Source organism: Olea europaea, unplaced genomic scaffold (assembly GCF_002742605.1).
Source record: "Olea europaea var. sylvestris unplaced genomic scaffold, O_europaea_v1 scaffold784, whole genome shotgun sequence".
Lineage (NCBI taxonomy): Eukaryota > Viridiplantae > Streptophyta > Magnoliopsida > Lamiales > Oleaceae > Olea > Olea europaea.
In genome coordinates, this window is record NW_019266264.1 from 115,194 (window position 1) to 131,521 (window position 16,328).

Sequence of the window (16,328 nt, forward strand, 5' to 3'; positions counted from 1 at the left end):
TTTTTCCCTTTTGCTAACTTTCTTTTTCTGTCATTTTATCTTACAAATTTTCATTATTTAGAAAATATGTTGACGTAAGTCCAAGAAAAAATTATTCATGTTGACTTCATCAGATTCTGTTCTAAGTATATCAAGCTAGGTTGAGCTCCTTCAATTTGGTCGTTTCTTGAGATATTTCCGTTTCATATATTAACATTTGAGATATATAATGTCCACACACGGAACAAAAACGACAACACGGGAGTTTACTTTCATATATAAATGCGGTATACACTTTCCATTTTTCCTTCTCTAATTGAGATCCATCAAGCAGAGAGAATTGACACGAAGCAACAGAATAAAAGAAGACACAAACAATAGAAGGAAAAGTAAATCAAACAAACAGTACATACACGACACTCGTGATTAATTTAATTGTTCGACAGTCTTAATGTTTCCGAAGAGCGAAAGCAGACAGAAAAATGGCGAAAATGAGGAGAACGACGGTGACGAACGCCCCCACCACAGCCAAACTACTCGCTTGGCAGAAATCAGTGAACTGCTGACATATTGCCAGCCAATTTGCATTTGAATTCCCATTGTGAGCCAAGTACACTATTGCAGCAGATGATCCAGCTGCAGCAGTTGCCAATGTGACAAACACCTGAAGATGATATTTAAAAGTTAGTCTTTTGGAAAGACCATGCATTTATTTATTTAAATTATATCTTCAATATTTTCTTGGTTAGGAGGCTTACAGTGTCAAGGATAATCAGGAGGAGCCTTGGTCCGACTGCAAGAGGGCGAGCGATACACACTATTGAGAAGGGTATGGAGAGGACAAGGTATCCTGTAACTATTGCCATTGCCACGACAAAGAATCTGCACCATATTTGAGGCATCACTATAAGATTCTTGTATGAATAATGTTATGTAGCAACAGTAGTGCTAGAATATTAGTCTACGTGATATTATATGAGATGTTCAATTAATATGAAATTATGTAATTACTATAATCAAACCTTTCATTTAATAATGCATATTGTCATCTAAACTGGTGTTGTAACACCAGTGATGCTAAATAGTATTACTCTATTAGTATACGTAATCGTTAGTGTATGTGGTAGTGAACTTTTTGATTCATTATTCAATGTGTTAAAATGTTTAATGCATTACAGTTGCATTGGACAATAAAAGAGTCCACTATCTACCTACACCGTTGATAATATCTATTATTGATGAAGAAGAATATACTTTTTATATGATTTTCATTACATCACTTAATTAATATAGGAAGAATACTTACGTGAAAGTTGGGAGATCATCATAACTGGCTTGGAACTGGAAGAACTGAGTGAAGAAAGGAAGGGTTTGTTCAGCGGTGCCCATGATGACTGTTGCACCCAAAGCTGAAGACACAGCGCTTATTCTCAGTATAAGATCGAATATAGAAATGCCCCTCTTGTACCGTCCCCTTCCATGCACGGCCGCCACTGGTGGTACCGCCCCCAAAAGTGGCGCTTTCCCTTTGCTTTCTTTGCTCGTCTCTGCAATCTCAATCTTGGTTGACTCGCTCTTCTCCATGTTTAAGTTAAAGAGTAAGCTAAAGATAAGTCGACTTAGTATTCGTGAAAAAGAGAGTTCACAGCTTGTGATGAGAATGAGAAGAAGAGCAGAAGGATATTTATATGTGGAGAGGGATGCATAGAAGTTGGTTTTGGAGAATGAATTCTTTTTTGTTGTACAAAATAGAATCCCAGCTCATTGTTCTGTTAATGGAGTAAGAAGAGTTAGTTGCCAACTTTTCCCATATGACTACTATACTTTTTCAGCACCTTGTGAAAAGGCTTGATACGGTGTTGGTAAAGATACGTTTCTTTTTTCTTTTTCTATTTTCGAGGAGAATACAGTGATTAAGTATGGCAAAAATTAATGTTGCAAAGAAACAATAACTATCAATTAAGATTATTTTTAATTTCATAAGTAATCACACTAGATGATAACATTTAAGTATATTATTATAACACACTATTGGAACAAATGAAAAACATATATGGCTATGAAAGAGGGATTAAGTATTATAGTTTCAATTTTTTTTAAGGTCCCTCGTAATTAAGAAGTGTATTCATGACCTTTTGTACCGATTTCTCATGACACGTTAGTAATTCTCTATGCATGGATCTACTTGTTACTTGCTTGCCATGAGCATTGTCTATTTTGGATAGATAACTCTAAGGAGTGCATTGACATCCTTATAATATTTTGTTGTGTAAGGGGCTACGTGCGTCTTAAAATAGAGAACGACGATATATATATATATATATATGAAAAAAGAAGAAGAAGAAATAATTCAAATACAAGAAGAGCTTGTGTCAAAAATTGCTGCGTACAGAACTTTCAAAAAATTGTTGCATAAAAATATGAAGAACCATATGCAATTGAAAAAAAAAAAAAAAATACAAAGTAAGATCAGAATGTTAAAAGGTAAAATCTTACCTTGAACATGATAACAATAAATAATATATAAGGATTCCACTACTCTTTTAATAATGTTAACTTTTGAATATGGAAATTCAAAACTCAATAATTATGTAGTAGTATTAGGGGCTTTTTGGTATGTTTTTGAAAAGTCAAAAATTCCTTCTAGAACTAAAAAATTATTGGATTTTGTTATTTGTACATAAAAATGGTACATAAGTAATTATCGAAAATGATATGGAGGGAAAAGATTGAATGAGAAAGTTGGCTGTATTTTAAATTAGCAAATGATAGAGTATCATGTGTGTATTATATAATTTATTATGTAAATCTTAATGTACATATAGCAAGGTGCGAAATTATTTACCCTATGTTTGAGATAGTCAATGACTGCCTTGAGAAAGACTTGAGGATACTTGATAGTTTTAAACGTATTAATATTTTGAAACAAAACGCTTGCAGGTTTTGTGTGTGTGTGTGTGTGAAATTCTTTATGATTGTACAAAATTTTAATATTGTGAAAAGTCTCTATTTTTGACAACTCGTGATTTTTCGCAAATTTTCGAGTTTTCCATATAAATTTTTGTGTTATTTTTCTTCGTATATTTATATTTTTCTAGTTTCTAAATAATTCTTGAACAAGTAAATTCTCGTTCTCAAAAAATATATCTTAGTTAGAGCTATAGATATTATTAATTAACTATGAAATAAGCTGTATTCACTTAATTCTAATTTAACATGCTGACTTTGTTTAAATATATTGAATCTCAACTGCTCAAACTTCATATTGTACAGAGTCCATTTATAAATAATGCAAGTCGAACAAAGCAAGTTGGTGGCCAAACTCGTTCAGTTAACATACTTTTACCATGATAAGTTATACCACCCACTTCAACTCAGATTTTTCTTTTTGATTATTGTAACTAATACCCAATATAAGGTTCTGTTTCATGAATTAAAATATATACTTTTTCGAATTATATAAATATTTTTTAATTTCACCAAAAAAAAAATTATATATGTTGATATTAATAAGAAATTATGGCTCTAGTATCATTTACTTTTTATTAATTTTAAAAAATTATCGAACTTAATTTTTCATAAGTCAAATTTGTTGAATATTAATTCTTAATATTGAAAAATCTCTATAATACGAAGCTCAAGATTTTGTAATGGAGTTTTATTGAGGTGGTACAGGTGGTCAGATGTCATCTTCTCTTTATTATTCTGCAACTTTATTAGGAAAAAAAGGATTTATTATATTCTGCTTCAATATTTAATTACGTGATTATTAGTCAATAACAACCCTAATCCACCATTGCTTATAATACACATTTTTTTCCCTTTTTCAAAAGGGTAAAATCAAGAACCCAAAGTCGTGCTTTTAACATGAAAGACATGCTAATTTATATGTTTCTTTTTAACACAATCCTGTGTTATAAATATGAATTTTACAACTTTAGAACCGTGATTATTATATAAGAAAATTCATGTGCCACGTAACAAAAAAATAAAATGGTTAGAAAATTGTGACGAAAAAATTGAGCCGACTAAAATAAAAAGCCAACAAAGTTGGATGACTAGTTCGTTTTTTCCCCTTTTCAAATATATCTATTAAAAAAATTAATAATAAAAAATTCAATTCTTTCTCTTATATTTTGTGCATTTTGCATTACAATCCATATAAAATTCATAATTTTTCTTTTTAATATAAAGATTTAGCTGTTTGAAGTTCCATTCTAAGTTGAACACTTGTAACAATAGGTTCACAAATCAAGTGATCACAAATTGCATTAAAATCTCAAATCGGGGTGATCATTATTTGCATAGAAGTCCCCACGTCAAAATAAGAATCAATTTCTATGTTTTGAAAGGACTCATCTTGCAAATACAATTCTAACTTGGGAACTCCATTCCTTCCCGTCTTGCTGGAAATTTTCGGGAGATATGATAGCACAGACATTAAAACATCTCTACTAAAATACAATTTAAACAATTAAATATGAAATTTAAAAAATTAAAATTAAAATTGGACAAGTTCGAAATGGAGACCATGCTCCTTGTTGGATTTTATATGCAATAATAAAGAGATGAAAGAAAGGAATCAATACGAGTATTTATGTGGTTCAATGATGTGCATATATGCATGAGGAGCGAATCGGAGATAATTTTATTCAAACGTACGTCTAAAAAAAAAAAAAGGTTAACGCATATTTTCTTTTTTAGAAAATTCAATCATTTCATTAGTTTTTATTATTTTTGCACGATAAAATTTTCAATATAATTTATATCGTTTTATTAAGAAATTTTATTTGGAATATGATGTCAAAAATTTTAGGATCGTTACGTATTAAATGTAATTTGAATTACTTTCGAATTACATTTTCTTTAAATTTGAATTTCATATACTTCTTGGATTAAGCTTGAATTTTATTTCAATTCATTTATTCTCCACGTTCAATTTGATTCACTCACTGCAGGATCAGGATTTGTCAACGAATTGGTAAATAAAACTATATAAGTAGCTAAATTTATGTAATAATATTGATAATGATATAATTATACAACGTTTTTAAAGTATCAAAATACGTATTAACTTATTTTCATTAATATTTTATTATTTTTAAAAAAATTATATTTTAATTTTTGATCCCATAGCACTAAAATTCTAGGTTCGCCCCTACTCCCCGTACCTTCAACTCATTCAGTGTTCCTAGCAAACAGAGAGTGAATTTAAACCCCCAAGGTCGATACCATCGCTCCGCTCCATTCCGTTCAATGCGCTACGCTCCCCTCACTCCACTCTGGTATCAACCTATTTGATCTCGTAAACTTGTATTCCACTATATATGAGTCACACACACCACAATCTCCACATTGACGAATATTAACCCCTTAGGAGAAAAACACTGAAAACATAACCTGAGAAACCACACCATCTAAAACCAATGGGTTGAGATACATCCTCTCTAATACCTAGAGATGTTAGTTAAGTTCAAGCAACGCTTGAACCTATCCATTGTAATTGACTTTGTCAACATGTCTGCTATATTCTCTAAGGTATGCACATTCTCTAACAACAGTTCTCCTGAAATAACCAATTTCCTTATCTTATGAAATCTCACATCAATTTGCTTGGTTCTTGCATGATAAATTTGATTCTTTGCTAAGAAGATGGCGCTCTGACTATCACAATACAACTTCTTTCTATTTTGCTTGATCCTAAGCTCCTTGAAAAGCCCTCTCAGCCACAATAATTCCTTAGATGCCTCAGTTGCCGCCATGTACTCCGCTTCAGTTGTAGATAATGGTGTACCCACTGGTTTTGTATCGGACATGCTAAACCTCTCCAACTCTTTCTTTAAATAATTTTTCTAAGACATCCATAATTTTCTGACTTTCCTATCTTTGTTAACTCTATGCTAAGAATCTTCTTAGCCTGTTCCAAATCTTTTATATCAAACTTACTGCTCAACAAAGACTTTGATCTGTCTACTTCATTCATATTCTTAGCAGCAATTAACATGTCATCCACATTCACCAAGAAAATCTTATCTCTATTGATCTCTGTGCCAATAATCTTCTTAGCCTATTCCAAATCTTTCATATCAAACTTACAACTCAACAAAGACTTTAATCTATCTACTACATTCATGTTCTTAGTAGCAATTAACGCAAGGAAATATATGAATCATCTTGACAAACAGACTATGAATTAAAACTAGAAAGGCCGATGCCGTCGCTTTGCTTTGTTCCGTTCGGTGCGCTACGCTCTACTCACTTCACTTCGCTCCGCTTTGCTTCAGCCTATTTGATCTATTAAACTTGTGTTTCACAATATAAGAGCCACGTGAACAACTCTCCTGGTCCGTTTGTTTCCGTAGTAGGGGCAAGACAAGTCAAGGCGAGCATGGGTAACATCATTTTGTATTTCGAACCTACTTTTTTTTTTAATTATTTAGTTTAATTTTATTTCATTATCGTAATATTTTTAATATTTTACTATTTTTAAAGGAGTCAAATTAGTTATAAGAGTATATTTAATGGCAGATCTAGGATTAAAGGTCAGATAGAGTGGTCATATCATTGACCATTGATTGTCAACAGTCAACGATCATAATAGAGAGCTCATTTATGAATATTTAATTAATTAATATTTGAAAATTTTTGATCTATATGTAAATGCACTAAAACATAAAAATCATATACATAAAAAATATATATATAATTCAATACAATCCATAATAATAATAAATATACATGATATAACCTCACTTGGTAATTGTAAGCTCAAATAACTGCATTCTCAATTTTTCCAAAAATCTCCTTCTCTATGTAAACCACCAAACTGTCATTTCCCATGTTATTGCATAAGTCACTTTTATTTAGATTCATGGCAGAGAATATCCTTTTAACACTCGCAATTTCCACAAGTAATATCAAAACCAAGATGATCAGCTTATAATCCAATGGAAAATAACAAAAACTTCTTGTTTCAGCCAGCTTCCGAGCTACACAAACTATGTTATTGAGGTTAAAGAAAGCTTCGTCCATTCTCGCAAGTATACGAAACTTGTCAAGTTGAGGTATGAGTAATAAGAGCTATTCTGATGTGATCTAGGAAGCACAATTACCAAAGTCAAGTCCAGAGTCGAGCCCGAGGAAAGATTCGTTGATAGTCGAGGGGCCGATGACGCGATCAAGGGCCAAGCGCATAAAAGAGGCGATGTGATTGCTCGTTAAAACAACGATTGATGAAACAATGTTCGGGATGCAAAATGGAGCAAGTTTCGTGTTGGGGACGAAGGTCGAAGATTATTGGATCAACGTGTTTAAAGCTGAAGAAAAGGAGCTGGAGCATTAAACTATGCAACCGCACAGGTCTAAAGTCCTGCGGTCGCATACACCCAGCAGAAGTCCCAAAGTCGCAGACCAATTGCACTATGCGACCGCATACTCTAAAGCTATGCGGCCGCATAGGCTAAGTCCAAGGCGAATTTTTCCAAATTTCGTGTTTTTTTCCTTATTTTAATAAAATTTCATTATTAGTAGATTTTACCATAATTAGGCTATTGTGGATGAATTTTGCATTATTCTTAGATACTTTTCTTACTTAGGTTCTCTAGAATAGTATAAATACTTTATTCCTTATTGTAAAACATTACAACTCTCATATTATTAAATATTATTCGCGAGGCATTAATTGCTTTATCTCGTTCTTCGTTGAACAATTTGTGAACTTATCAATATTAATCTTGTATCGTTCAAATCAACCGGGTGAGATTTATTTAAATTGAGTAATCAAGAGGTTCGCATATTATCGGCGATTCGGGTTGCTTGGTTTCAGTTTATTGGGTTTAATCCAAAACCTTGTCTTTGACTTTCTTGGGTTAGATTTTCAATTTGCTGTGGGTTTGGTAGTGATCGCGTTACGCGGGTTCACATCAGTTGGTATCAGAGCTTAGGCTCCAATTCAAGGTTATATTCCTTTTAAATTCTTGTTGAGTCTTTGTTTCTAATTTTTCTTCGTTCTTCACGTTCTTCTGTCCAGTAAAATTCTTGAGTCTTTAATCCAAATTCTTTTCGTCTAAAATTTCAAAAGTTGTTTTTAGGCTCATTTAGAATCCAAAACAACTTCCGTTTCTTTCGTTGGTGTCATAGTTAAAATCCAGGTCCAAAAAAATCGTATTGTTCATCGTACAGTAGCAGAAAAAGAAAAAAAAGAAAAAAAAAAGTACTGTTCAAAAAAAATTATTTATTTGGAAATTAGTCCCTTGTTTTCTTAAATTATCTTTCTTAGTCCAAATCAATTTAAGAACCACTTTCTTGAATTTCAAAACTTCCAAATTCTAGTCTTTCTTTGTTTTGTAATCTCACTTACGTCCGGTTTGGGTTTCACGAGACTAATTCCTTGGTTGAGTTCCAATTTGTTTTTTGAAGCACGTAGTGAAAGCAACGAGCGGTAAAAGGCAGAGTCGTAAGATCAATTGAGGGTAAAAGCCAAATTGAATTAATTCCGAGTGAACTTGGTGAGGTAGAAAAAAGTTAGATTATAGGATGTCTGATATGGAAGGAACACATTCTGGTAGGGACAATGATCAACTTAACATGATGGCAAAATCGATACTGCGGATGAAAAGGATGACGGGAGACGTGAGGGATCGGTTGGATCGACAGGATGTGCGGTTAGACAGGCTTAATCCAATGCCTGCTAATCCTCGACGGGAAAACAATAATGCACGACGGAATGGAAGGCGGGAAGTTAGGATAGATGATCAGGATGACTTTGAGGATGATAGTGGATTCGATGAGGATGCACTTATGGATGCAGAGGTTGGAAGGGTTAGGAATAGTGGCGTTAGGCAAGATGTGAGAGGTAGGAATCTTGGTGGAGACGAGTTGGATGGTAATTTGGGAAATAGTAAAATGACCATTCCTTCTTTCAAAGGGAGGAGTGATCCGGTGGCATACTTAGAGTGTGAGAAGAAGATTGAGTTGATATTCGATTGCCACAATTACTCGGGGGAAAAAAGGTGAAAATTGCAGTTCTTGAGTTCTCCGACTATGCAATAACTTGGTGGGATCAAGTGGTGACGACGAGGCGGAGGATTGGGGCACAACCTATAAATACTTGGGAGGAGTTGAAGATGTTAATGCGGAAACGGTTTGTACCTAATCACTATTACTAGGAGCTTCATCAACGGTTACAAAATCTATATCAAGGCACTAGGAGTGTAGAGGATAACCATAAGGAGATGGAGATGTTTATGATTAGGGCGAATGTGGAAGAGGATAGGAAAGCCATTATGGCTCGATTTTTGAGGGGGTTGAATAGGGACATTGCCAATGTAGTGGAATTGCAACATTATGTAGAGATTAAAGACATGCTACATGTGGCCATGAAGGTGGAAAAACAATTGAAGCGAAAGGGAACAGCAAGGTATCAAGGTGGATCTTCGGTTTCTAATCCTTCTTGGAAGCTGAGGTGGGAAAATAATAAAGAAGATGGAGCTAATGCAAGAGCAAGATCGGAGGTACCGAGAGAAAATGAGGAAGGAGCTAGCAAGACTACACCAAAGGTAGAATCCCAGCCATCAAGGAGTGTTTTCGTTGCTTGGGAGTTGGACACATTGCTTTACAATATCCAAATAAAAGAACCATGATTTGGCGAGACAACGGGGAAGTGAAGACCGAGAGTGAAGGTGATTATGAAGACATGCCTGAGTTGGAGGACATTGACGAGGAAAACACCACGGAGTATGCAGCTGGGGAGTTGTTGGTCACGAGGTGAGCACTTAGCACTTAAATCAAGGTAGATGACTTGAAGCAGCAGCGGGAAAATATATTCCACACACGGTGTCGCGTCAACGGGAAGGTATGCAGTGTAATAATTGATGGTGGAAGTTGTATAAGCGTAGCTAGCACTAATGTAGTGGAAAATTTAGGATTAACACTATTAAAACATCCTAAACCCTATAGGTTGCAATGGTTAAATGAATGTGGGGAGGTTAAGGTGACAAAAAGGGTGTTGATTAATTTTTCCATTGGGAAGTATCATGATGAGGTGTTATGTGATGTTGTACCTATGCATGCTGGGCATATTTTGTTGGGGCGACCTTGGCAATATGATAGGAAAACAATGCATAATGGGTATAAAAATAAATATAGTTTTGTGAAAGAGGAAAAGTCTATCACTCTTGCACCATTAACACCGGCACAAGTGTATGAGGATCAAATCAAATTAAAAAATGAGAAAGAAAAGAGAGTGAGAGAGTTAGAGAAAAAGAGAGAAAATAGTGAAGTGGTCGGTGAGGAAGAAAAAAGAGTGGGGCCACATGAGATAAAAGAAAGAGAGTCTTTCGAAAGGAGAGAAAAGTCAAAAGTGAATTTCTTTGCGAAAGGGAGTGAATTGAAAAATGCCATAGTGGAGAGACAACCAATGATTCTTTTGGTATATAAGGAATCACTCCTCAATTTTGAGGAGTCTAACACATCCCTCCCTAGTTTGGCTACTTCTTTATTGCAGGAATTTGACAATGTGTTTTCAAAAGACGTGCTTAGTGGATTGCCACCCATTAGGGGGATCGAACATCAAATTAATTCAAATCTGGAGCTGTCATTCCAAACCGACCAGCTTATCGAAGTAATTCGGAGGAGACAAAGGAGTTTCAAAGGTAAGTGGAAGAGTTGATGAGTAAGGGTTATGTAAGGGAAAGTATGAGTCCATGTGTTGTACCTCAATTGTTGGTGTCAAAGAAAGATGGAACTTGGAGGATGTGCATGGATTGCCGAGCTATCAACAACATTACGGTAAAGTATCGTCACCCAATTCCTAGGTTAGATAACATGTTAGATGAATTATATGGTGCTTGCATCTTTTCTAAAATTGACCTTAAGAGTGGGTATCATCAAATTCGTATGCAGGAGGGTGATGAATGAAAAACAGCATTTAAAACGAAATATGGGCAGTATGAATAGCTAGTTATGCCCTTTGGACTCACAAATGCACCAAGCACGTTTATGCGATTAATGAACCATATTTTGCGTGCTTTCATTGGAAAATTTGTTGTGGTTTACTTTGATGACATTCTAATCTATAACAAGGACCTAGAAGAGCATTTAGAACATCTTAAATGTGTGCTTGTGGTTTTAAGAAATGAACGACTTTATGCTAATTTCAAAAAGTGCACATTTTGCATGGATAGAATCATATTTCTAGGATTTGTGGTAAGTGCTAATGGGGTTGAAGTTGATGAGGAAAAGGTAAAAGCTATTAAAGATTGGCCAACACATAAAAACATAACCGAGGTTAGAAGTTTTCATGGATTAGCTAGTTTTTATAGGCGATTTGTTAGGAATTTTAGCACACTTGCCACACTACTTACTGAAACTGTCAAAAAGAGCGTTATGTTTCAATGGGGTGTAGAACAAGAACATGCATTTAATACCATCAAAGAATGTTTATGTAAAGCACTTGTTTTATCACTTTCTAATTTTGACAAAACTTTCGAGATTGAGTGTGATGCATCAAGAATAGGTATTCGAGCAGTTCTGATACAGGAAAAGAGGCCGATAGCATACTTTAGCGAGAAACTAAGTGGGGCAGCTCTTAACTATCCTACTTATGACAAGGAGCTTTACTCTCTAGTTTGAACCTTGGAGACATGGCAACACTACCTATGGTCGAAGGAGTTTGTTATTCACACCGACCATGAATCATTGAAACATTTGCCGGGTCAAGGTAAGTTGAACAAACGACATGCACGCTGGATGAAATTCATAGAGACTTTTTCATATGTCATTCGATACAAACAAGGTAAGGAAAACATAGTAGCCGATGCATTATCGCGAATGTATGTGCTTCTCACTTCTTTAAGTGTGAAATTACTTGGTTTTGAGTATGTTAAGGAAATGTATGAAAACGATCTTGATTTTTCTAGCATCTACAATTCATGTAATAAGGGGACTATTGACAAGTTCTTTAAACATGAAGGGTATTTATTTTGAGAAAATAAATTATGTGTTCTTAATTGCTCAATGCGTGAATTATTAGTTAGGGAGGCACATAGTGGGGGTTTAGTGGGTTACTTTGGGGTAGCAAAGACTTTAGACTGTTAAGTGAACACTTTTATTCACCTAAAATGAAGATTGACTTAAAACAAATTTGTAGTTGTTGCATAACTTGTAAAAAGGCTAACTCAAAGGTTTTACCCCATTAACTTTATACACCTTTACCGGTACCTAGCAAATTTAGGGTTGACATTTCAATAAATTTTGTGTTAGGTTTGCCTAGGACTAAAAAGGGTCGTGATTCAATTTTTGTTGTGGTGTGGTGGATAGGCTTAGTGAAATGGCACACTTTATACCATGTCACAAAACCGATGATGCTACTAACATTGCGGACTTGTTTTTCAAAGAAGTAGTGCGTTTGCATGGTGTTCCCAAGAGTATTTTGTCCGATAGGGATGTTAAGTTTCTTAGTCACTTTTGACGGGTCATTTGGAATAAGTTGATTATTTTCTACAACTTGTCACCCACAAATCGATGGTCAAACTGAAGTAGTAAATAGAACAATGACACAACTATTGTGCACTGTGGTTAATAAAAATATAAAAAATTGGGAAGAATGTTTGCCTTTCATTGAGTTTGCATATAATAGGGCTACACATTCTACTACGTCGTTTTCACCATTTGAAATTGTTTATGATTTTAATTTTTTAACACCTATGGATTAATACCTTTGCCTGTGAATGAACGAGGTAGCTTGGATGGGAAAAAGAAAGCCGAATTGGTGAAGAAACTCCATGAAAAGGTAAGGGAGCAAATAGAGAGGAAGAACAATCAACGCACAACACAAGCAAACAAAGGCCGAAAATATGTCACTTTCGAACCGGGAGATTGGGTTTGGGTGCATTTCAGAAAAGAGCGATTCACAGAGCAAAGAAAATCAAAGTTATTTCCATGAGAAGATGGACCGTTCCAAGTGATTGAGAAGATCAATGACAACGCTTATAAGATAGATCTTCGAGGTGAGTATAGTGTTTCTGCAACTTTCAATGTTTCTTACTTATCTCTTTTCGATACAGGTGCAGATTCGAGGTCGAATCCTTTCGAAGAGGGAGGGGATGATGTGATCTAGGAAGCACAAGTACCAAAGTCAAGTCTAGAGTCGAGCCCGAGGAAAGATCCGTTGATAGTCGAGGGGCCGATGACGCGATCGAGGGCCAAGCGTGTAAAAGAGGCGATGAGATTGCTCGTCAAAGCAACGGTTGATGAAACAATGTTCGGGATGCAAAATGGAGCAAGTTTCATGTTGGGGACGAAGGTGGAAGAGTATTGGATCAACGTGTTTAAAACTAAAGAAAACGGAGCTGGAGCATAAAACTATGCGACCGCACAAGTCTAAAGTCCTGCGTTCGCATACACCCAGGAAAAGTCCCAAAGTCGCAGACTAATTGCACTATGCGACCGCATGCTCTAAAGCTACGCGGCCGTATAGGCCAAGTCCGAGGCGATTTTTTTCAAATTTCGCATTTTTTTCCTTATTTTAATAGAATTTCATTATTAGTAGATTTTACCATAATTAGGCTATTGTGAACGAATTTTGCATTATTCTTAGATATTTTTCCTATTTTACTTAGGTTCTTTAGAACAGTATAAATACATTATTCCTTATTGTAAAACATTACAACTCTCATATTATTGAATATTATTCGTGAGGCATTAATTGCTTTCTCTCGTTCTTCGTTGAACAACTTGTGAACTTATCAAGATTAATCTTGTGGCGTTCAAATCAATCGGGTGAGATTCATTTAAATTGCGTAATCAAGAGGTCCGCATATTGTTGGGGATTTGGGTTGTTTGGTTCCAATTTATTGGGTTTAATCCAAAACCTTATCTTTGACTTTCTTGGGTTTGATTCTCAATTTGCTGTGGGTTTGGTAGTGATCGCGCTACGCGGGTTTGCATCATGTTCACTGTTGAAGGCCAAAGGATAGAACTAAGTAATACGTAACAATTTAGTCCTATCAAAAGATGCAAATGAGGCTCTTTGACTTAAACATGAAATGCAAGTAAGGAGCTCAGTAGTTGTCTCCTGAAAAAGATCAATCAACTCTCGCAAAATTGAGTTTATTACATGACAATACAAATTAACATAAAATCGATGATAATGAGCCACCTGCTAAGCTGCAGGCCTAAATTGGCCTCTTAATATTTCAATATCCTCTATATTGGGCACTAAAATATGTTTACCAACAGAAATATCAAACACTCTACTCAACAAATTATCTCAACCATTGTCCTTCATGTTCTGCAATGCCTACTTACACAAATCCAATAACCTTGTAGCATTCTAAATATTATGATCCTTTTTCTATAAGACTTGTGAAAGATTATTTGTAATTGTAAGAATTTCAAACATAAAGTGGAGACTGAACACAAACTCAAAATCTTGCATAGTGCTCATTTGCCTTGTGGCAATTGATCTTTGATCGGAATTTATGCATTTTTATGGTATATCCTCAAGAACATCTATGATAGCATTAAACATATTAATAATAGGAGTAATTGTCAATAGATGTTAGCCCCTTTTAGTATCACTTATGCGTGCCAAACTTATTTCTTGAAATTTACTATTGATACCACAAAGTTCCTCAATATTAAGCTTCTCCAGAACATCAAAATGATAATTTGCAAGAAAAGCATACATAATGCACCAACCAAATTCACAATAATAGCAAGCATGTTAAATAAATCACGAAGCATATAATTCCTACATGCTATAGAATAAGAGCTAACTAAAGTTGGTGAGCAAAATCATGTACATAACATATTGGTTCTTCCTTAAAATCAAAGCTTTCAACCTATTGAACTCACCTGACATATTGCTTACTCCATCATACCCTTGACCTCTCAAGCTAGATATGCTCAACCCATATACAGAAAATATTGCATCAATGGCATAGAATTATCACGAACCTCATCAATCAAATTTTAAAAAAAATGAAAAAAAAAAAAAGAATCTTCCGTCTCATCCATAATAGCACTTGTTGTCTCTTAAGTACAACAGTTAACCAAATCCTTTTGGATGTTTGGTGAAGTCATTTGGTTATTTCCAGGGACATTACTAAGTACTACTTCCTTAACTTCCTCGTGGCGATCTGCATACCGATCTATTAGTTCAATTATATTTCTTCTATTAAAGGACTCTTTCACTCATCATGACCATGGAAAGGAAATCCTTGCATCAAGAGAATTCTAGTACAATCTAGCATTATAGTCAACCTTGTCCTATGAATTTTTTGTTGCCTCATTTGGATTGAAAAACATAGGAAATACTCCATTTTTTATTCATCAAGTTGGTACATTTAACGAAAGTTTGATTGTGAGCACTATCAAAGAAACTGGCATGATTTTTCAAAGTCTTTTTGTGCTTCCAATCCCTAAAGCCGATTTTAGTGAATGCATGTCCACCTCCTTGATCTCCTCTTTCGAGTTTGAACACGTAACAATAAAAACAATAAGCCACGTCCTTTTTTATACTATACTCCAACCAATGAAATCCAAAGAACCGTTTTTTCCTAAAACACATATTATCATTTTCCATCGGTCTTCTTTGAAAGTCATGTCCATGTAGTTAACAAGGACATTTCTCTAAGTATGCCCTTCAAACATCATTTCTGATATTAGAATCATATGACTTGATAGGAGAACGTTTTCCTGGTTCAGACATAAGATCATCCACATTGAATTTAGCCTAAGACTTCTTTGCGTGCGCTCGACTAAAAGCAGTGGCGGTCTATATGTACCACTAGAACTGGAAGAACTAGATAGGAACTTTTGTTTCAATTGAATAAATCATTTTGTAAACTACAAAATTTCCCAATTTATTTATCAATTAAGATTGGCTGAAAAATAGAGAACAAATTGAAAAAATAGAGCCCCGGATTTTTCTCCATTAATTTTTTTCCCTAATCCCAAACCAATGATGAAAAAAATTCAATAGGGTCAGTACACATATATGTTCTTTCAAGAGGCATTATATAATAACAAAATGTCAATATTGTTTTAGTTTATAATAAAATTAATTAAACAACCATTATATATTAACAAAATCAATTAAAATTGGTTCCGATTGAACAATCAAAATTGTATGAATTACTTATAATATGCTAAATTCCCCAATAATCGTTTAGGCAGGAACTAGGTATGAATTTTTTCTTGAATTATTTTTCAGAATTCACGATCCAAAGACATCACAACTTCTCGATTAAGTTCACAAATTCCTAATTTTCATAAATCATAAATCTCAGCATTGTCATAATTCATAAAACATAAATTATAACTCATAAATGATAAATAAAATAAAA

The 16,328-nt window shown here is 34.4% G+C and overlaps 1 protein-coding gene across 1 annotated transcript; it reads right to left on the reverse strand.

Moving 5' to 3' along the window:
- Positions 1 to 224: 224 nt before the first annotated feature.
- On the reverse strand, positions 225 to 1,629 carry LOC111391361 (casparian strip membrane protein 1-like). The gene is made up of 3 exons (XM_023016561.1): positions 1,286 to 1,629; positions 738 to 861; positions 225 to 643 (listed from the first exon to the last, which is right to left on the reverse strand). Exons 1-3 carry the CDS (start codon positions 1,561 to 1,563, stop codon positions 428 to 430), a joined length of 618 nt encoding a protein of 205 aa, XP_022872329.1. The 5' UTR covers positions 1,564 to 1,629; the 3' UTR covers positions 225 to 427.
- Between the last annotated feature and the right edge of the window lie 14,699 nt (positions 1,630 to 16,328).

What these genes read in the sequence shown, in the direction of transcription:
- LOC111391361 (XM_023016561.1), bottom strand. Translation starts at nt 1,563, where the DNA reads ATGGAGAAGAGCGAGTCAACCAAGATTGAGATTGCAGAGACGAGCAAA. An exon ending in GATGATCTCCCAACTTTCAC is followed by an intron (nt 862 to 1,285) that starts GTAAGTATTCTT and finishes AATATGGTGCAG; the next exon opens with ATTCTTTGTCGTGGCAATGG. An exon ending in TCCTGATTATCCTTGACACT is followed by an intron (nt 644 to 737) that starts GTAAGCCTCCTA and finishes TATCATCTTCAG; the next exon opens with GTGTTTGTCACATTGGCAAC.